At 40.6% G+C, this 22,371-nt stretch overlaps 1 protein-coding gene across 1 annotated transcript in view; it reads left to right on the top strand.

Annotated features, from left to right (window-relative positions):
• The window catches only part of FAT4 (FAT atypical cadherin 4), a 305,933-nt gene that overhangs the window by 208,536 nt on the left and 75,026 nt on the right, over positions 1-22,371 (top strand). Inside the window, exons 3-6 of the mRNA XM_068280038.1 lie at positions 1,868-2,129; positions 2,387-2,737; positions 12,548-13,470; positions 16,912-17,086. Coding sequence (XP_068136139.1) covers positions 1,868-2,129; positions 2,387-2,737; positions 12,548-13,470; positions 16,912-17,086 — 1,711 coding nt within the window. The remainder of the gene's footprint in view (positions 1-1,867; positions 2,130-2,386; positions 2,738-12,547; positions 13,471-16,911; positions 17,087-22,371) is intronic.

Here is a 22,371-nt window from a genome sequence, read left to right as displayed (position 1 = left end):
GCCATTTTAAACACTGAAGTGGTCTAATTGAATTCATGTTGTAACAATCTGATGAGGGTTCATGAACTGTATAGACATTAATTTTGTTAATTAAAAGCCTCATGCTATTGCTATTTAGGATTATTATTATTATGTAGCCAGACTCTTTAACCTCATTCCCATGTGCCTGGTCCCCATTAGTGCTGCATGAGTCTAATTATACACCTGATTTTCTGCAATTAAGAACTATGGTCATTCAGCCTTACAAATTGGCAGCAGAACAGGTATGCTCTTTAACTTGAAGCAATTGTTACAGCACATCTAGGCTCTCAGCATTAAAAGGTGGTACAAAGGACAAGGCTATAGTACAAAACAGGGGAATAATTACAGGGAAGCAGCCTTTGCGACCACAGGGGTCCTACTTCACTCCTTCCGAATAAGGGGTCCATTCTAAAGATCAGCTGCTTTTGTGGCTACAATTATTATGAGTGTGAAGATTGTGATGTCCACACGTGGTTTATGACTCTTGCAAGATGAGTCCCCAGGCTTGAGGGTCACCAGGGGTAAGCAAGGGAAAGCATGTGAACATTAGGGACCCCATCAAAGTTTTGCTGGGGGGGCCATGATTTGTAGTTATGTCCCTAGTTCAAAATGTATTGAACCATAGTCACCAAGTATATTTCTTTTTTACAAACATCATATCATATTTTGAAAGACTTACGCTACTGCAGTTTATCCTCATTCCTCAAATAGGCCTGTCTGCTTGCACTAGATGCAAATACTGGGAACTATTATTTTGTACCTCACCAAAATGTATATGGAGACTGCATCTTCTTTAGTAAAATGATTTTATGATTGTCTGTCAGTTTATGATTGTCTGTCTGTTTTGGTATTAGATTTGGCTTTCTTATGAGTTACTTTGTTATCCATTTCAACGTCTTTCTAAAGTACCTTACTGAATCTTCTCAAATTTCACTCATGCAGCTGAATGGAAAATGATGCTGAAAATTGATATAAGTGAACAGACATGTCAAGACACTTGCTTATTTTCAAAATAATAGCTTATCACCTACCACTATTTCCTGCAGTTCAGCCAATGGGTGTTATCAATGCATATGCATTGCTAGTCTTACTCCCTTTTCCTCATATGAGAGGAAAGGATGAGTATCTGCTTTCATACAAGAATGGTATTACACTAGGTAATAGCACAAACTAGAGTTAAAGCCTAATTTAAATTACATTATACACAAGACATATTGTAATATCAATATGGTTGTTAAGGAATTATGAACAGTGTATTGAAGCCAAGTGTTTAAACAGAATATCAGTTTAATGGGTCTAATGTTCTTACCACTGCAGTACAACTTATTTTCTCCCCTCTCTAGATTGAGCTGGTGAGTCTATCAGGTATGACCATATGAACCCAAAGCAGGAGGAACAATAGATGCCAGACTGAATTTCCCATCATCCTATATCAAAGCAGAAAACACATGCCTTCATTGGAAGTCATATATAGTCCACTGAAAGTGGGATGAGAGAAGGTGTAAGATCTCAATCTGCTAACAGCTTTTCAGATTCTAGACATCTTAAGTCTGTGCTTAGTATTTACACTGGTTTTCATAATTGTTTTGGGAAATTCCCTTGTTCGATTTTGGGTTTAGTTGTCCTTTAAGTAATGCTGTGTATTGTCCTATTAAGTAGAATAACCTGCATTGCCAATACACCATATCATTATTCTTTGCAGTTTACTGTTCGGTTTCTACCAATGGCTAACACAGTACAACATCACAGCTATTACACTATGCTGTAAAGTGTAATGCAATATACAAAACAACACCTGTTACTTGCTTTTAATGGTCAATTTGTTTTTATTTTTTATTCATTTTAGGGTGCTAATGCACTTGTGACCTATACCATCATTACTGGTGCCGATGACAGCTTCCGAATTGACCCAGAGTCCGGAGATCTAATTGCCACCAAGCGCCTTGACAGAGAACGACGCTCTAAGTACTCTCTGCTGGTTAGGGCAGACGATGGACTTCAGTCCTCAGACATGAGAATAAATATTACTATAAGCGATGTCAATGATCACATCCCCAAGTTTACTAGAGCTGTCTACTCTTTTGATGTGGCAGAAGACACCATGCCAGGTAAGCCAAACATTATATTTCTAAGTTGTTAAGGAATTATCAATGTTATTGAAGATTTAAGATCTTTCGTCATGCAAGAAATGAACATTTTCTTGATCTCAGTATAACTGGCTGCTCTACAGAAGTAGGCAAAGCACACACAATGTGGTTGTTGGGGCAGTAAAGTCAGTGTAATGAAATTCAAACACACCAGAAAGTGTATAGTTACAGTTTGTCTGATTTATTTGAATTAATAATATATTATTTGTAATCAAAAGGATCCATTGTAGCAGCAATACTTGCCACAGATGATGATGCTGGAATTAATGGAGAGATCACATACACTGTAATTGATGACGATGAAGATGGCATGTTCTTCTTGAATCCAGTGACTGGAGTGTTTAATGTAACACGTGTCCTAGATTATGAGATACAACAGTACTATATACTAACCGTGTGTGCTGCAGATGGAGGAGGTCAGTCTTCATGTGTCAGAGTCTACTTCAACATCCTGGATATCAATGACAATCCTCCTATCTTCAGTATGAGTTCCTACAGTACTTCCGTAATGGAGAATTTACCAGTTGGATCCACAGTTCTCATTTTCAATGTGACTGATGCAGATGAAGGTAGGTTTTTACATCTTCTGTCATCACAAGAAATTAAAAAACATGTTTTTTTCACTACTGCAAAGTGTCAAGATTCTGTGTCTATTGTAGAGGTGCAGCCTAGTATTACATGAGGTCTGCATGTTTTCAAGTGGAACCAGACTCTTGCACAGAACATAATGAAAAGTTTTTATTCCACATATACTGTAGTTGCTGAAGAAATCCACTGCTCCTTGTTTCTGTGCTTCTCAAAGTGACTTATTAGTTCTTAGCAGCAGCCGTGACTAGACTGCTGAGGTTCTCTCCCCATGCAGTAAACACTGAGGCTTAACCCCTTCAGTGCTCCCTGCAAAAGGAAATCAAGTTCTAAGCCTCATTTTTGCAGGGATTTACATACATTTTGATGAAGAAATAACTTTGTCAATAAAGGTAATGTTTTTGAGCAGAGAGGAAATTCTGAGATTAGTTCCATTTAAATATTTATTTTGGTTCTGAAGATAATACTTAAAGAGACACTGAAGCGAAAAAAATATATGATATAGTGAATTGGTTGTGTACTATGAATAATTACTAGAAGATTAGCAGCAAAGAAAATATTCTCATACTTTTATTTTCAAAAAAATTTTCAAAAAAAATATTTTGAAAAAAATATATGATATAGTGAATTGGTTGTGTACTATGAATAATTACTAGAAGATTAGCAGCAAAGAAAATATTCTCATACTTTTATTTTCAGGTATATAGTGTTTTTTCTAACATTGCATCATTCTATAATGATTACACAACACTCAGCATTCAAAATGAGTCTTTCAGAGCAGTCTGTGAAATAATGACCTCTCCTCCAGCAGAGGAAAAGTAAACAGTTAACTTACAGTTGAGATAATAAAAGTCAGATAACAGCCCTCTCCACGACTAACTTAGGGCTGGTTCAGACGGACGTTTGCAGAGCGTTTACAGCCAGCGTTCAGGGCTTGGTGTTAAACGCTCCCATTCAAGTGAATGGGAGCGTTTGTACCAAGCTTTCAAGCGCGTTTACACAAACGCGGCGTCTGGGTCCCGATTTTCCCTGGCGTTCAAGGAGCCCCTGGAAGCTACATGTAGCTTTCAGGGGAGGTTAACCGCGACGGCTAATGTCCCTCTAGGGGAAGAAAAAACGCGACCGCATCCAAACGCACACGAACGCTGCTAAACGCGACGCCAACGAACGCAACGCCTCCAAACGTCCATTAGTCGGAGAGCTTAATGGCTTGTTTGCATAAAGATAACAACTGGAGTTTCTCAACTCTTCCTGTACTGGAAACAATTACACTGATGTATCTGATCTTAATGTTTTATTTCTTAGCTGTACTACACATACAAATCATAATATCATAATTTTTATTTCGCTTCAGTGTCACTTTAAAGGATACCCGAAGCGACATGTGACATGATGAGATAGACATGTGTATGTACAGTGCCTAGCACACAAATAACTATGCGGTGTTCCTTTTTTTCTTTCTCTGTCTGTTTCTCTGTCTGAAAGAGTTAAATATCAGGTATGTAAGAGGCTGACTCAGTCCTGACTCAGACAGGAAGTGACAACAGTGTGACCCTCACTGATAAGAAATTCCAACTATATTATTATTATTATTATTTAGTATTTATATAGCGCCGACATATTACGCAGCGCTGTACAGAGTATATATATATATATATATATATATATATATATATATATATATATATATATATCTTGTCACTAACTGTCCCTCAAAGGAGCTCACTATCTAATCCCTACCATTGCCATATGTCTGTATTATGTAGTGTAAGTACTTTAGTCTAGGGCCAATTTTAGTGGGAGCCAATTAACTTATAAAACTTATAAAACACGTTCCTAGCAGAAAATGGTTTCTGAGAGCAAGAAAGAGGTAAAAAGGGGAATTTGTTATCAGTGAGGGTCACACTGTAGTCACTTCCTGTCTGAGTCAGGACTGAGTCAGCCTCTTACTCTTTCAGACAGAGAAAGTAAAAAACGAACACAGCATAGTTATTTGTGTGCTAGGCACTGTACATACACATGACAATCTCATCATGTCACATGTCACTTTGGGTATCCTTTAATAATATATATAATGTATATGTTATAATCTATAAATAAAATACTCTGACCATCCAAAAGTGAGAGTCATTTGCAGAGTGCCACTATCTTCTTCCTCTGTTTTCTCAGATATTCACACCACTGCAAGTCATGTTAAGTTCCAGAAACGTTTTGCAGCTTTTTTTTTCTGTCCAAAGTTCAGATTATATAATTTGCATTCTGGGACTTCTTGCTGTTATTATCTTCTAACTGAGTACTTATTTTGAGTATTAATAGCTGTGTATCAGTTCTTGTACTGCTATCAGAGTAGCTTCCTTCCTGTATATCACGCTTCCCCGTGGAGCACTACACCCTTTCCAAATATGGTGGAGCGTGATTAATGCCTGCAGGAATCTGCACAAAGGAACTGTCCTCTGTTCAGGATGTTTCCACATACACCATTCATGAATATTTACAACAATGACACTATTCCAAATCCATTCAAAAGAACGCTCTCATAGTGACTTAGATCCTCTACTGAGGCTTAACAAATCACTGCTTGTGCTGAACACTTCCAGAAGTAGGCTTATTTTCAAAGCAAAGCTTTTAAGTACAAGTATTTGTATTTGTGGTGTGGTGATTTATAATAATGCATCTTGAAATCTTACGGTATATTATTACACTGCTTTAAAAAGGAAAAAAAAAGGTCTGTAGCATGGTAGAGAAAATGGAAAACTCTAAGGGGGAGGTTTTTTTTTAATCACGTAATATCTGGAGAGACTTCCTTTATTAACCACTTGAGGACCCACCCTTTACCCCCCCTTAAGGACCAGCGCTGTTTGTTTGGATCTGTGCTGGGTGGGCTCTGCAGCCCCCAGCACAGATCCGTGGCCACACAGAGCGATCAGATCGCCCCCCTTTTTTCCCCCCTATGGGGATGATGTGCAGGGGGGGTCTGATCGCTCCTACTTGCAGGCATTTTGCGGGGGGGGCACCTCAAAGCCCCCCCCCGCGGCGACATTCTCCCCCCTCCCTCTCCTACCTGCTCCCCCGGGAGATCTGGGCTGCACAGGACGCTATCCGTCCTGTGCAGCCAGTGACAGGCTGTCTTCTGTCACATGGCGGCGATCCCCGGCCGCTGATTGGCCGGGGATCGCCGATCTGCTTTACGGCGCTGCTGCGCAGCAGCGCCGTACAAATGTAAACAAAGCGGATTATTTCCGCTTGTGTTTACATTTAGCTTGCGAGCCGCCATCGGCGGCCCGCAGGCTATTCACGGAGCCCCCCGCCGTGATTTGACAGGAAGCAGCCGCTCGCACGAGCGGCTGCTTCCTGATTAATCAGCCTGCAGCTGGCGACGCAGTACTGCGTCGCTGGTCCTGCAGCTGCCACTTTGCCGACGCACGGTATAAGCGTGCGGTCGGCAAGTGGTTAATGTGTCACATCAATGTCACACTTATTAGATTTCAATCACAGTTGGAGTATCCTGTTGTGCACTGTTGTATATTATGGTTATATAGAGTAATAAAGGAACATATGGCAATATGTGGAAGCATGTTATTTACTTGTCCGAGTTATCCCTCAGACAGTGAAGTTATGATAACTCACATGATGACTACACATATAGCCCCACTGCAATCCATCTAATCCAACTATCATCAGTTAATTATAACTTAGTTTATTGTTTTTTAAACCTTTACTTAAATTCAGCAAATTCGCCGATAGAGGCTGCAGTAGTTTATGTATCAGTAACTGAGTTGCTCATTGAGGAATTTCATAGACATTGGACTCAATTCACTAAGCAGTTTAGACTAGTCTACAGATGGTTTTTAGTCTACTGATGGTTTGGTCAGTTGCATCAAAGGGGAATTCACTATTACCAAATGTTTTAGATCTGTTTTTAGACCTGGTCTAAACCATTCGGTAATTAGGTCGGTAAAGCAGGGGAAATGATCAAAAGATGCAATTCACAAACAAGTAGCTATGACTGACATTCTTCTCCTCTGATGAGCTCTTCTCTGGATACAATTAAACTCCTGCATAACTAATTCAAAAAGTTCCATTTTCACTCGTAAAATACCTCACAGAAGAAATCAGCTGGTGTAATCTCTGTCAGAAAAAGTGGGCGTGGTTACTCCTTGTTTGCCTTTGTGAATTGTGTAATTACTGAATGTTAGACCTGGTCTAAAAACAGGAGTATAAAACAGGACACCAAACCATCAGTAGACTAAAAACCATCTGTAGACTAGTCTAAACTGCTTAGTGAATTGAGGCCATTGTAAATGTTTTAAGGAAATATTAACTCTTAAAAAGTTGTAAGGTACCACATGGGGACATATTGACAAAAGTTTAGTAAACTTGCCGTGCACAAGGAGCACATGATGATTTTATCACTACATACGCTGACATGGTAGCGCATTGTGCAGTTAGTGCAAACTGCATTACCTAGGTAATGGAAGTGTTGCTAGGGTAACACCCATTACACTACTTGGAAAGTGCAGATTATTCTACCTAGGTAACCCTGGTTGTGCTAATTGTACAATGCACGCTATCTTGTCGGCGTAGGTAATGGCAGCTTTTACTGAACTTTTGTGACTATACCTAATAGCTGGATACACGGTTAAATAGCTGTCACCAGAAACCATTGTCAGTGACCACTCCAGGCGACTGTTTTAGAAATGATTGATGAGTAGCTGCACTGCTTGGTCATAGCAGAACATCCTATTCTTTTATATGTGTTTCTATAGCTGTGTTCACACATGAAAGGTGTACATTTCTTGTCCAGTTGGGTAAAACTGATAAAAAATTGATGCAAAACTGAGAGGACAGGACAGTACTGGACCAGAAATGTGCAGACGCTACATTCTTACACAAGGTCACAAACGATCATTGCAGGTGGCAAAATCTAGTGTCTGTACACTAGCGTAAAAGACGACTTAAAAGAGAAGCTGTGATTTTTGGTGAAACCTTACTGAATTTTTCACGTTGCAATTATTATTATTTTAAATTGAAAAAGGCTGCGCATGTTCTTGTTGCCCAGATTTCCTGCTGGCGCAGCGTCTTACTAGATGCTATATGATTGTGATCTTCGCTCTTCTCAGAGCCGCTCCTACAGCATGTGAACTTCTCATCTGCACTCCCACTCCTGAAACTTTGAACAATGATCAGTCAAACCTGGTGTCTTCCTATATATATACATTGCAGACCAGCCCCCAGTATCCAGTTCCTTCATCTGCATTCCAAGGCCTTCTCCTTATCTTCCCTGTGTCTGCCCATGCTGTTAAAAAAAATGCTAAAAACCGAGGCTGCTGATCTCATATCTTAAGCTAGGAGCAGACATGCTGCATATGAAACATTTCTCATACTGTGTTATTATCAATATACTGTATATTATAGTAAATAATAAAAGGAATACACACTCACAGGCTTTCATGAGACGATTGATTAGGGAACTAAGAGTTGGTTTATTTATACAGTATATGAAGTAAATTCCTGACTTCAGCTACTCCCTGATGTCTGTGCTCTTCCCTCATCTTTACTACTTTGTGGCTGACCTAATAAGTACAGCATTACCTCTCACTTCATTGTCTACATGCAAGTCCAGTTATTCAGTAAGCAGTGAAGCCATGGGATGGACATGAGAGCAAGTAATGCATGCTATGAGTTTCCCTGCTCATTCCATCCTCATTTCCACTGTCTCCACTTTCTGCATTACTTGCCACTTTTTACTGGTAGCTATTGACTTGCTTCATCCAAACATATACATTTTTTAATGATGGTTATGGTCATTTCAAGCACAGATGCTCATGTTGGCAAATATGTTGGCACTTTATAAACCAATAATAATAATTTCCGATATTACATGCACTGTAGGAGCTGCCATTTCCCCCCTTCTCTCTGCCTTCATTTATCCAAGGGAAGATGTGAATGTAATCAAGTGTAACTTCTCTAAACTGTTTGAAGAACAGTATACTATCTTATCACCACCCCTGCTGCTGAAAGCTTTTGTTTACTCATTGCTACTGTTAATTACAGCAGTCCTTATCTGCCTGCTCTTTCTGCAAACAGCAGGCCATGGAAGTAGGGCAGCAAAAGCCTCTAACAAACATTTCAATGTAAAAAGAAGAGGTAGAATGGAATTGTTTTAGTAATGATCCACATTGTTAGCATTTATTTTTAATGTGCTATTGAGATGCCCTGGGGGCTAAAAATAGTGATCTGTTCACTTTAAATGCTTATGAACGTGCAGGGCAAAAGCTGTGCAAAAGTCAAATAAATAAAATATGTGCACAATTGAATATGTGAACTTCAGCTGAAAGATCTGGCTGTTTTTTTTCTTTTAGCATATGATACCGTATTATACTATTGTAAAAAGAGTCAGACTTCCTGAACAATTAACCTAATTAATTCCCTATCCATAGCTACTAGCTTTACTAAATCACAAAGCTCCTTTAAGTAATCCTGCCTTTGGTGACTTGCATCAAAAGTGATTATGTTTATTAACTGAATCCCATTGTCTACCGCGCCATCAGTTTCCTGAAAGATCTTATTATTTCGCCTATTCTTCCTAAGTCATAAACTATACTGGAGCTACCTCTTTTCCCATGAGTGAGATTATTGATTTCAGCTTATATAGTAGCATGATGTGGGCTATAGATTCTTCAGATTCCTGGAGTGCTTTGTATGCGAGAATTATATTATAATATAGACTGTTTTCCCATCAATACTTATTTCTTTTGTTGAAAGAAATTCTTTTTTCTATAAACTAATCCACTGCCTGTAGATGGCTGAAATAAATGCTTTATAGCTAGTTTAATTTTATCATCCCTTTTTATTAAATTACAGCTAACAAAGTCATTAAATATTGTTTTTGTACTATTACTATATTTAATTGTATTTTATTTCTCAAGCCACGTTCTCAACAATTCATTGTTATGTCAACCATCATTAAATCAATTTTTAAGTTAATGAACTAATAAAAGTTTGTAGTTTAGTGTATTAGTCTTCTGCCGTCATACTGAAAGGCTTTTTTTTTATTAAAGAATTACAGCTGTGCTGTGGATCAAAAATGATAATTGCCTTTTACTATTACACTTTGTAAAAATCTTTATGTGGGTATTTGCTAAGAGCCCAGGCTAACACCACATTAATATGTACCACAATGCAACTGACTTCCTCAGCTTAATAACTCGCAAGGACTGTCAGGTTGGATGTAAATGGCCAAGCAGCTCTTTATTACAAAATATATAACACACAATAATATAAACATAGCAACAATAAACTTAAGTACCAAAAGATCAGAGGGAGGGTATACGGAAGTACCAAAAAATGGCCCCCAGAGGCAAACACTGATTTGAGGATGGCTGTGCACTCTTAACCATCCCCGTTCAATACACATAGTTGAAACACAATAACCGAAGGATCGATACCGAGGGTGGGACCTCCCACATCACCAGATAACACTATAACTGAAGGACCACCCCTTCACCACCCATCCAACACTACCAGATAACCATAACAGAACTCTACAGACCCTCCCCCTCCATAGCTTTAATGACAAATTAAATAACGCAAACGCTTAATGAAAAGAACATTACTGCCCCAATTTACCCTAACAACCTAAGTTTAAGTATTAAAAAAGGGTGGGTGGGCAGGACACTCATCCTCCATCAGCTGTTAGGTGAGGAAACTTCGCCCCTTTCTGTCTCCTTTAACCAACTTCCTAACTACACTAACCAATCCTTGCTAATTTTGCCTAATTCCTGACACACCCATTTCCCAAAGACACACCCTCCATGCCTGCACTCCCCTAACTCCTCCCCCAAACATTAAAACCATTCAGACGCATTAAGCCCTGCTTGCCTTAACCCCTCTCGCACCTGGGCAGCAAAACTCCTTCATGTTTGCCTTCCCTTAGCTACGCACCATCCAGGTCCCTGCCAGAAGTATATACTGTAGTCTTCATGCCAATTTGGAGAGAAAATCTATATAAGTCTAAGTCCACTCTTACTTGTATCTAATGTATACCTGAATTCAGCTTCCAAGCATCCCATTATGGGCCATATGCAATTAACTTTTCACCTGAGTTTTTCTCCTAGGAGATAATTTTACAACTTCAAACTAGGTGAAAAGTACTATCAAAATTATTTTGAGTACTTTTTTTTTTTTTTTTTGTGCTCATTGGTGGTTTAAAATGCATTTTATTGACAGGTCTGAAAATATCACCAAGGAAAAAACGCAGGAGAAAAGTTAATTGCATATGGGCCTATGTTTTGTAAAAGGCATGCTTTTCTTGTTGACATGAGTGTTGTCATTCTGGAGAAAATTGTGCATTATGCAAATACAAACAAATGAGCTGCCCACACTACCACTCCTGCATATTATTGCACCACATCCTGCTATAGGACTGTAGTATAAACTACTTCAAAGGCATGGAAAATGTATGCAGCCCAAGATAGTTGATGTCAGAAAACTTCCAGATTTCTTCTCCCTGTTGTCTGGATTGATCAACTCCAAGATATCGGCACATGTTAAGTGGTTTTCCCAGAATTTACTAAATTACTGCGGTTGGCAGTAGGGGGAGAGCTGTCAAAAATCAAAATGAAAAGTGCAATTTTCAAAGAAAAATGCTTGGATGCAGAACTGAGTCTGTGACTGACCATTTCTTGGCAACACGGAGAGTGTTTTGCAATCGGTGCTGGCAGCAGCATTTTACTCATGACTGCACCCTGGGTAGCACTGACTGAATAATCAACTTTTTAAGGCCAGAAATGGGCAGTCAGGGATACACAAAGTCTTGGATTGTAAACAAAGGGCCTGATTGGCCAGAGTTACTGGGCAATCAGAGTTTGACTCAAGACTATGCCAATCCACTCTAGTCACTGAATCCTAGTTAACTACAGTGTCCCTTGATGCATATAAAATGGGTTTGTTTTTTTTTCTTAGGGAAAAGGGGTGGGGTGGCAGCACATGTGAAGTATCAAATGAAGTCTTAATAATAAACATAAAAAATAAGAAACACAAAAAGAATATTTCCACAAGAGTGGGCTAGTTTCATCATCTATCTCTATCTGGTAGCATGTGCACAGGAACAAATACTGTATATATTCGCGTATAAGACTAATTTTTCAGAATTAAAAATGTGCTGAGAAATTACCCCCTCGACTGATATGCGAGTCAGTGGAGCAAAACAAATGATGGAGCAGGTTTTGTTACTGGCAGAGGAGCGTAAGGATCGTGCACTAGTGATCCTGCTCTTGCCAGCTTGCGCCCTGCTGTGTCCGTGCAACATGGTGTGCAGAGTGTGCTGCTCATGACTGTTTGTGTCCCCTGGCTTGTGGAGCGGAGCGTGCAAGCAACGTGTCAGCAGAGCAATGATCGGGAATTCTTCCTGTGTGGCAATTGCTGTGTCTCATATCTATGATGCCATCTAGTGGCTTCTTGATCCTGGGGCACATCTGGCTATGGGGAGGGGGGCTGACTTGTACTGGGAGAACATCTGGCTACTGTGAAGGGAACTATATTGGGGAGGGGGCTTATACATAAGTCAATCACTTTTTACAGGTTTCTGGCGGAAAAGTGGGTACCTCGGCTTATACACGAGTCGGCTAATATGTGAGTATATACTGTAATATTAAAATTAGGTATAATGTACTGTATCAGATAAGCAAAATAGATTTTACTTCTTATGTTTCAAAGTCAGTTCAGGTGTATAATAATGTTGAGTGTTTGGTTGGTACAGTAGTCATTGTGCTGATTTTCCCCTTTTTTTTCAGGATGGAATTCAAAGTTGTTTTACAGCATACATTCTGGAGACAGCATGTCTCAGTTTCAAATTAACAACGTTGGAGCCTTAAAAGTAACAAAGCTTTTGGACCGAGAAAGCCAATCGTTCTATAATCTTGTGGTTCAAGTTCATGATATGGCACCTCCACCAGCATCTAGATACACAAGTTCAGTGGAAGTGTCAATCATTTTGTTAGATGTCAACGATAACCCTCCTAGTTTCATCTCTCCAAAACTAACATATGTGCAAGAGAACACACCTACTGATACTATTGTGTTTCGGGCGCAGGCCACAGATCCTGACAGCGGTCCAAACAGTTATATTCAGTATTCGTTACTTAGTTCACTTGGGAATAAATTCACCATTGGAAATATTGATGGGGAAGTACGTCTTACAGGAGAGTTGGATCGAGAGGATGTTTCCAACTATACCCTAACAATCATTGCCACTGACAAAGGGAACCCACCACTTACTTCATCTGTGGATGTCACAGTTATGGTTCTTGATGTTAATGACAACAACCCTCGCTTTTCACAAAACCTTTTAAAAGTGGAAATTAGTGAAAATACTTTAACTGGAACAGATTTAATTCAGGTAGTTGCATTAGATACCGATGAAGGATTAAATGGCATGATCCGTTATACAATTATAGAGGGAAACCCGAACAACGACTTTAGGATTGATTCAGTTACTGGTGTTATCTCAATAGCCAAACCTTTGGATCGTGAGAAGAGGTCATCATATTCATTGGTTGTTCAGTCATCGGATCGCGGAAGCAACCCACGGACTGATACAGCCACAGTCAGCATTACTTTGACCGATGTTAATGATGTCATTCCTAAATTTGAATTATCACCATATTCAGTTAATGTTCCTGAAAACCTTGAAGCTTTGCCAAAGGTTATTCTTCAGGTAAGTGGCATCTTAAACATGTATCATAATGAAAATACTGCCATAATTCAGGTACTTTGTGGTACTTGCATGTCCCTGCAATAATCTACAACTTATTTCCTGGCGGCATGGATAGCCTTTGTGTCCGCTATAGAAGTTGGCGTTGAGTTACCAATTTAACCACTTGAGGACCTAGCATTTACCCCCCCTTAAGGACCAGCGCTGCTTTTTCAGATCTGTGCTGGGTGGGCTCTACAGCCCCCAGCACAGATCTAATGACAGGCAGAGCGACCAGACCGCCCCCCTTTTTCCCCACTAGGGGGATGATGTGCTGGGGGGGTCTGATCGCTCCTGCATGCTGTGGGTGGCGGGAGGGGGGCACCTCAAAGCCCCCTCCACCGCACGATTCCCCCTCTCCCTCTCCTCCCTCCCTTCCCCGAGAGATCGGAGGCTGCACAGGAACGGATCTGTCCTGTGCAGCCTCTAACAGGCTCCCCGCTGTAATGTGACAGCGATCCCCGGCCGCTGATTGGCCGGGGATCGCTGATCTACTACAATGCTGCTACTGTAGCAGCGCTGTAAAAATGTAAACAAAGCGGATTATTTCCTCTTGTGTTTACATTTAGCCTGCGAGCCGCGATCGGCGGCCCGCAGGCTAATCACGGAGCCCCCCGCTGTGAAATGACAGGAAACAGCCGCTCGCGCGAGCGGCTGTTTCCTGATTAATTAGCCTGCAGCCGGCGACGCAGAACTGCGTCGCTGGTCCTGCAGCTGCCACTTTGCCGACGCGCGGTATGAGTGCGCGGTCGGCAAGTGGTTAAAGTGATCCTAACGCCTTCCCACCCTTATAGGACATATGACCTGAGTGATATGGAAGTTGCCATATTTATTTCAATCTGGCTGATATTTCATGCATCAGTAGTGTCTGAATCACACTCCTGAACCAAACATGCGGCAAATGCAGCCAAACATCTGATCTGCATGCTTGCTCACGGTCTATGGCTAAAAGAGACTCGGTATCAGCAGTACAGCCAGGCAATTTGCATTTTTAAAAGGAAATAAATATGGCAGCCTCCATGTCTCGAGTCAGTTGTCCTTTAAACACTATAGACTGAGGCTCGTAAATTGAAAAGTTAAATTTGAGCATGGCTTAGGAAATGCTATTCTGTATAAGTTGAAATGAGGCAGAGCATGGGGTACTTCCGCAGTAGTTGCATGAGAGGGAGGCATATAGCTTTTTACTGCACTGAACAGTACAAAGCTAGTGGCTGCATCAGGAGAGAATTATTAGATCAGATATTGTCAGAAATCTGATATAATATTTAATGGGGCAGCTACATCGGGTGAGAATTATTAGATCGATCTTGTCAGGAATCTGATCTAATATTTAATGGGGCAGAGTGGCAAATCTAAAGTAATCAGTATCTGGTAAATACCAATTGTTTGCCACACGTAAAAAGTGTATGCCTAGCCTAAGAAAGGCATGCTTATACAGTATGTAGACAATACAAGACAAATACCATTTATATCAAGCTTTTCTCCTGGCGGACTCAAAGCGCCACAGCCGTAGCAACTAGGATGCGCTGTATAGGCAGTAGCAGTGTTAGGTAGTCTTGCCCTAGGTCTCCTTCTGAATAGGTGCTGGCTAGGCACAGGAAGAGCCAAGATTCAAACCCAGGCCTCCTGTGCTAGAGACTGAGCCCTTAACCAGCACACTATTCAGCCACTGTACACTATCCAGAGACTGTACACAAAAAATTGATCCAAATATTATTGCAGGAGGTTCCTGCCAGGTCCTCAGGATGTCGGCACTTAGGAAGTATTGTTAGAGTAGGTGTACTTTCTGACCAAAAATAGTTCACTTTCATTACAGCAAGTAGGTCCACATGTAAAATCAATGGAAACAAAATGTATTTTCCATCTTTGCGTTATGATTTTTCCCACTTATGTCGTACTCATACGAACGTAATGGCATGTTTTGTTCTTTAGACATATGCTGATTTCTGTATTATGATTCCTTGTAAACATAAGTGGTACATACTATATTGATTGCGTTGTCAAGGGAAATGCGCATTACACACAAACATTTGCAGAACGCTGGAAGAAATCAGTATGCATTATTTCAAGTGGATTTGATTTATTTCACAAAAAATAAATATCCACGGCAGTAATTATTCTGATTGCAAGCCATTATTCAGTAGGATTATTTTGGTTGAGAAGTTTGATTTTCAGGCAGGGATAATCTTTTATTACACATGTCTTGTTACTTGTTCGTAATTAATAGTTTGTAGTCCATTTTGACTGTAATTATCGTAATGTGAAATATTTTTGTCCTACAATTGAGTGAGCTTTAGTCCTCAACCAAAGGCTGGTTTTAAGATCAGATCATATGACTCTTCTCTAAAGCTGAATACTCACCTTGCGAACAAGGAAGATGGATCCCAGCAACGTCCCTCGACGACGAGCGCTCTCTGATCCATCTTCCTTTGCACCGCAACATTACAGAAAGGATGCACCGCACTTTAATGGTGTAGTGTGACCATACAGTGAGGCATACAGTACAATGAAAATATGTCCCAGGTCTGATATAAACACGCGCATCATCCTGTAATGCAAATGTATCCCTTGTGTTATCCAGACGGAACCCACTGCATTGCAAACAATTGCTTCAATAATTGCTTCTGCGTTGCACTGTGACAATTTTGTGTGATGCGAGTGAAACAGAGTGAAAGGACACTTACCTCTAATTGTTATGTTAATATTAACATTTAACCAACCCTACCATCTGAAGTGTAATTTAAAAAATGTGACCTGTAGGAAGGAAAGCACATCTTTCCATCCTCAATAAGACTCATGCTGGACCATGGTCATTCTATTTTTTCCTCCACAGGTCTCTGCTCCCCTAATTCTCCTTAGACATTAGAGAACTTCTTTCAAGATGGCCATCCCATTTTACAACCTTTAGGAATAGGAATTATGGGAAATTTTTATTGACAGGGCAGTTGTCTACTTAAAGGGCACATGGGAAATAGAGACCTGCAGAATAAGAAAGAAAAAGAATGAGGACCAGCTGGAGCCTTCTTCAGGAAGTGGTTGTGTGACTGTCTCTCTATCTTCCTTGAAGATTCATGTTAGTGCTGGCTCTCACTGTACCTTAACCTTGTTAACCTTGTTCTTACTTGAACTCTAACATTTCACCTAAACTTTTGTATTGGCTAAACAATCAGTGATGCGAAGTAATCTCTTGCCAGATGCTTGTGCCAAAGCTAACAATTCTTTTCCAAAAATATCACAGTGCTTAGATCTTAGAGCTCAAAGGAAATTATTTAACTATCTAGTAATCAGACCATTAGAGTATGGTTATTATCATAACGGTTATTATAATATGAGTTATAATGCAAATACTTTAAAACAATATGAATAAACTCATGACTGAATCATTTGTATTGTATTTGTATTTAGGTTGTAGCTAGGGATGATGACCAAGGGCTTAACAGCAGACTGACGTATGCCCTGGCTGCTGGTAATGAAGATGGGGCCTTTAGACTGTCATCAAATGGACAGCTGAGTGTAGTGAAAAGTCTGGATCGAGAAGTTAAAGACCAATATGTCTTATTGATCACAGCTGCTGATTCAGGTAATCTTCTTCACAAACTGGTATTTTACGGTTTTATGCTATTGTGGTATAAATAACATCATGTACAGGCCGTATGGTTGACAAACTGGGAACTTCTGTGGCATTGTTAACAAACATGCTCCTAGATGTGAAAGTTATAGTGCTGCAATCCTTATCCAGGTATGTATAATTTTTTTATCCCTAGCCTATGTCAGGTTCCCTTTAAATAGACACTTTGCTGTAGATAGCTTAACTTAAAACATAGCTTATTTTTCTACAAAGTGTTTTTTTTTTAATTATGTTGTCAGTTTTCCTATTGTAAAACCTTACCTCACTGCTAATTTACATTTTTTATATGTATTTTACTGCTGGCATCTTTATAGCTGGCAAGTTATACAGTATAATTACTAGCTGTTCCCCCCAACCCCCAACTGCCTGTTGAGGAGAAAAAAATCAGCTGATCTCTCAGCAGTGGCGTAGCAATAGGGGATGCAGAGGCAGCGACCGCATTGGGGCCCTTGGGCCAGAGGGGCCCCATGGGGCTCCTCCTCAACCAAAGTATTAGCTATCTATTGGTCCTTTGGTGGTAATAATCACTTCTATAGATGCTTTGAATAGCAGTAATCATTAACAAACTGTTCTCCATCCCTTTTTTGCACCTCGAATACTGTGGATGACCTTGGCAGGTTTTGTTGTGCAGTATCAATTGTTACATATAGAGTGCTTGGGGGGCCCCATGTAAAAGTCACACCGGGGCCCATAGCTCCATAGCTACGCCACTGTCTCTCAGAGTGCTCTGGAGAAGAAGGGCGAATGTCTTCATTGCTATTTGAAGAACTTTCCTAAGGGCTTTTACCAACTTCAGATCGCAAATGACTTGAGAGCGATTTTGGCAGTAAAAACAGAGAGATTTCTGGAGTGATTTTGACTCTTGCATTCCCTGAATGAAATAACTTCGAAAATGCTGCATGCACTTTGATTTTGGTAAATCGTAATTGCTCTTTTGGATTCGCTTGCAATTTCTAGAAAGAATGAATTGCTACTGAAAGCTTTTGAGTGAGCCTCAATCCTGAAGGAGTAGGGCTACATACGAATATCCTGCTATATATAGGTATAAAAACATGGGGCGACGCAGTGTGCAAGGGGCCTTAAAGGGAATCTGAAGTGAAAATAAACTTATAAGATAATGAGTTGTATGTGTAGTACAGCTAAGAAATTGAACATTAGTAGCACAGATATGAGTCACATATTGTTTCCAGTGCAGGAAGAGTTAAGAAACTTCACTTGTTACCTTTGCAAAAAGAGCTTCTTTGAGCTCTCTGACTAATTTAGTCAGAGTTCCAATGAAAATGATTGTCCTTTTAACAAATAAGCATTTGATAGTGGGTGTGGTGGATCACCCTATTAACCTCCTTGCCGGTCTAATTCCCCCGGCAAGGAGGCAGTGCAGCACTTTTTTTTTTTTCCAAATCATGTAGCGAGCTGAGGGCTCGCTACATGATAGCCGCTGAGCGGCGGCAGCCTCCCACCCACTCCGATCGCCTTCGGCGATCAGAGTAAACAGATAATCCCGTTCAGAACGGGATTTCCTGCTGGGCTTCCCCGGTCGACATGGCGACCGGGCGGGATGACGTCACCGACGTCATGGACGTCACAGGGAATCCCGATCCGCCCCTCAGCGCTGCCTGGCACTGATTGGCCAGGCTGCGCAGGGGTCTGGGGCGGCTCGGCGCGGCGGGTAGCGGCGGCGATCGAATGTTACAAGCAGCTAGCAAAGTGCTAGCTGCTTGTAACAAAAAAAAATTATGCAAATCGGCCCAGCGGGGCCTGAGAAATCCTCCTGCGCAGGTTACCCCGAGCTGAGCTCGGGATAACCGGCAAGGAGGTTAAGGACTGTGTGTTTTTGCCCTTCCCGTTTAAAGGAGCTATTCCAAGTATACATTAGGGAAGTTCAAAGGGTCATTAGCACTGCTCTGTTTCATAGTTTAAAATGCAGTGTCGTTTAAAAACTGCAAATATTAGAGAATTATGCAACGTTATAAAAAAAGGCTATATAACTGAAAATAAAAATAGGAGACTCCTTTCTTTGCTACTAATGTTTCATTAATTATCTGTACGACACATACAATTCATTCTCTCATAAGTTGTTTCTCGCTTCAATATCAAGTGTGTCAAGTTGAATATGTAAATACAAATCCAATGCATTCATTAGACTAGACATTGGGCTGAATGTTTGCATGTTAGTATAAGTGTCTTTACTGTTTCTTCCACTGTATTAAAATTGCAACTGCCCACTTAGTCTAACGTCTCGCCCTGTCATCTTCCCTGAGCTCTTCTGCTTACTTTTACTGTCAGATTCTATCTTGAAGGGTAATTCCCTTTTGGTACAAAACTTTTTAAATAACACATCATCAATGAGTGTAACTGAATGCTATGAAATATTATCTTTCAGCTGGAAAAGTGTGCCTGTTTGGGCACAAGCACATTATGCTAAGAAGGAGCTGTGAGTTTATGAGGCCAGGAAGGGAACAGGCTGTGAGAGCTAGAAGCAAAGAAACAGCCAAGAATCAGACAAAAGGGAGAGAGACAGCTGAGGGGGAAAGACAAATGGGTTGAGTTATTAAGAACACATTCTGCTTTCTTGATGACAAATGTGTCAGAATAATATCATGCACGCTCCATGAAATATTCAGATGAGACAAGTCTTATAAGCATGTGTGCGTTTTGTCACCCAGAGCGATCAGTCCTGATTATTTCACATGCCCATCCATGGTTAGGAGCTAAGTAAAGGTATCGGTTCAGGACAGGGTTAATGCTATTTCAGATGGAAGGTTAGAGTTAGAAGCTGTTTATTGAGAGATGGTTAGGAGTTCACATAGGAAAGGGGGTGGTCAGTAAGACATCAGGAATGGATGGGTTTAAGCAATGGGTCAAGATTAAGCATCTGGGGGATACCAGCAATGAGGCTTTCGTTAAGTTTAGGCATGGCAGAGGTCATAGAGCTTAGGGTTGTCTCACAGGCTGTGGTAACTGGCAGTTAGGAATTTCTGCCATTATTTCTGCTCTGCTACAATATTTTTACTATGAAAACAATTCTGAGACTTTCGCAAATTAGATTCTTTACATAATGTAGTCAAATCACTAAACCCTGGAAACACTGCAGTGCGTACGTAGTGTACCATGTATGTATATACACAATGATGACTTGTATTAGTCATAATGTCTACAATTTTACTCTTCGATCATACTTGGTTTTGTATCCAATTCCTATATTTTTGATATGCTGTGCCTTTGGATACTTTTGTTTTATAATAAACACCTTTGGTTGACTAAAAATATCTATTTCCCTTTAAATACAACCAGTTGCCTGGTCTTCTGCTTATCTTTCATGCATCAGTAGTGTCTGAATCACACACCTGAAACAAGCATGCGGCAAAATCAGTCAGACTTCAGTCAGACATCTGATCTGCATGCTTGTTCAGGGTCTATGGCTAAAAAGTAGAAGGATCAGCAAGACAGCCAGGAAATAAATATGGCAGCCTTCGTATCACTCTCTCTTCAGGTGTCCTTTAATTATCAGATGAACAGTTACGCTATGCAACTGTTCATCGGATAAGAATTAGTTACTTTAAACATGCATAGGACTCAGGACTGAAGGACTTCATAATATAGGTCACACAAGGCTATGTTGTCTAAACTCTTTGTTTAAGCTTTTAGTCATCTCTCTAAGACTCATAGATAAGCCTCCTGCAATGATGTCTCTCCCAGGGAATTTTATTATAATGTGCAAATTCCCTCTTGTGGCCTGCACTTAAATCTCTATGGGAAATGTTATGAAACCATTACAGTCTTCAAATTGCAGATACTAGCCTATCACTCTGCTGCGCTCGTTTGCCAGAAACGCAACAGGCGTCTGTGTGAAAGCGATTTTATGGGACTGGTGCAGCGTGCAAGTGTATAAATCATTGTTTTGCATAGCTGTACCTTGCTTTGTGCAGAAGCCAATGTGAAAATACTCCATCTGCTACAGACGCAGAGAGATAGGTAAATATAACATTCTGGCTGTGTTACAGGCATAGTGCTGGTGCGGCCGCTTTGTTCATTAATATCTTTAACTCTTTGAACATTTTCTACAGGGAAATCATTCACATTCCACCCATCAACATCCATTTATTTATTGGTTGCATGGCTATAGTACTGCACATCTGGAAACCTGCGAACAGTCAGGGTCTACTGTTTCAATACATGACGTGGACATGGAGTCTACAGGCTTTCTGTAAAACACACAGCTGAATCCAGACTATAAATATTACTTGTACCTTACATCAGAGTGCAGAGAAGTACCTACAACATTCTGTAACCATAAAGAAGACAATGCTGTCCACTATGACACAAAAAGCCCTGATGCTTTTTCTCAATACTTACCACTGCTTAACATTTCTCATCTTATGTACATAATAAGCATCACCTATTAAAGAGGAACTGTAACCAAGGATTGAATTTCATCCCAAGCAGTAGATGATACACTCTTTTCCATGAGAAATCTTTACCTTTTATCAAATATATCATCAGGAAGGTCTGTATGGCTGATATTGTGGTGAAACCCCTCCCACCATGTGATGTCATGACCATGGTCCTGACTGTTTGCTGTCTGTGAACCCCATTGCATTGTGGGAAATCCTCCAGATTCACATTGGTCTGTTAATAGACCAGTGGGGAGCCTTGGAGGGAAATTTAAAGAAATACTGTAATAAAAAATACCCCTCTGGGGCAGTGTTGCCAACTCATCCCTTTAATTACTGACACATATGAATTATACAGGTTTTGTGGTTAGCTAGCTGCAGTTAAGGCACTGATTATGTGCAAATAGCCCCAGGACCTGTATAACTTAGATGTGTCAGTAATTAAAGGGATGAGTTGGCAACACTGCTCTGCGGGATACTTACATCGGGAGGGGGAAGCCTCTGGATCCTAACGAAGCTTCCCCCATCCTTCGGTGTCCCTTTGTTAAGTGCCCGGGTCCCCCAAAGTGCGGCGATTTAAATATTTACCTCTCCGCGATCCTGCACAGGTGTACTAGCGGCTTTTCATTCGGGTAAGGCAGAAATAGCCTTTTGTACCTGCACTATTTCTGTCTAACCTGAAGGAAGAGCTGCTACTGCACCTGTGCTGGATCCCAGAGAGGTAAATAAATCATCCCTTGTCAGGCTTGTCGGGGGAGGATTGCGGGAGGCTTCAGGGAGCCAGCACTGCATTGCCTGCAGCTACAGGGATGGGGAAGCTGCATTGGGACCGTGAGGCTTCCT

The sequence above is a fragment of the Hyperolius riggenbachi genome, chromosome 1 (assembly GCF_040937935.1).
Source record: "Hyperolius riggenbachi isolate aHypRig1 chromosome 1, aHypRig1.pri, whole genome shotgun sequence".
Lineage (NCBI taxonomy): Eukaryota > Metazoa > Chordata > Amphibia > Anura > Hyperoliidae > Hyperolius > Hyperolius riggenbachi.
Note: the sequence above shows the minus strand (reverse complement) of the source record. Positions and strands in the feature narration are given on the sequence as shown.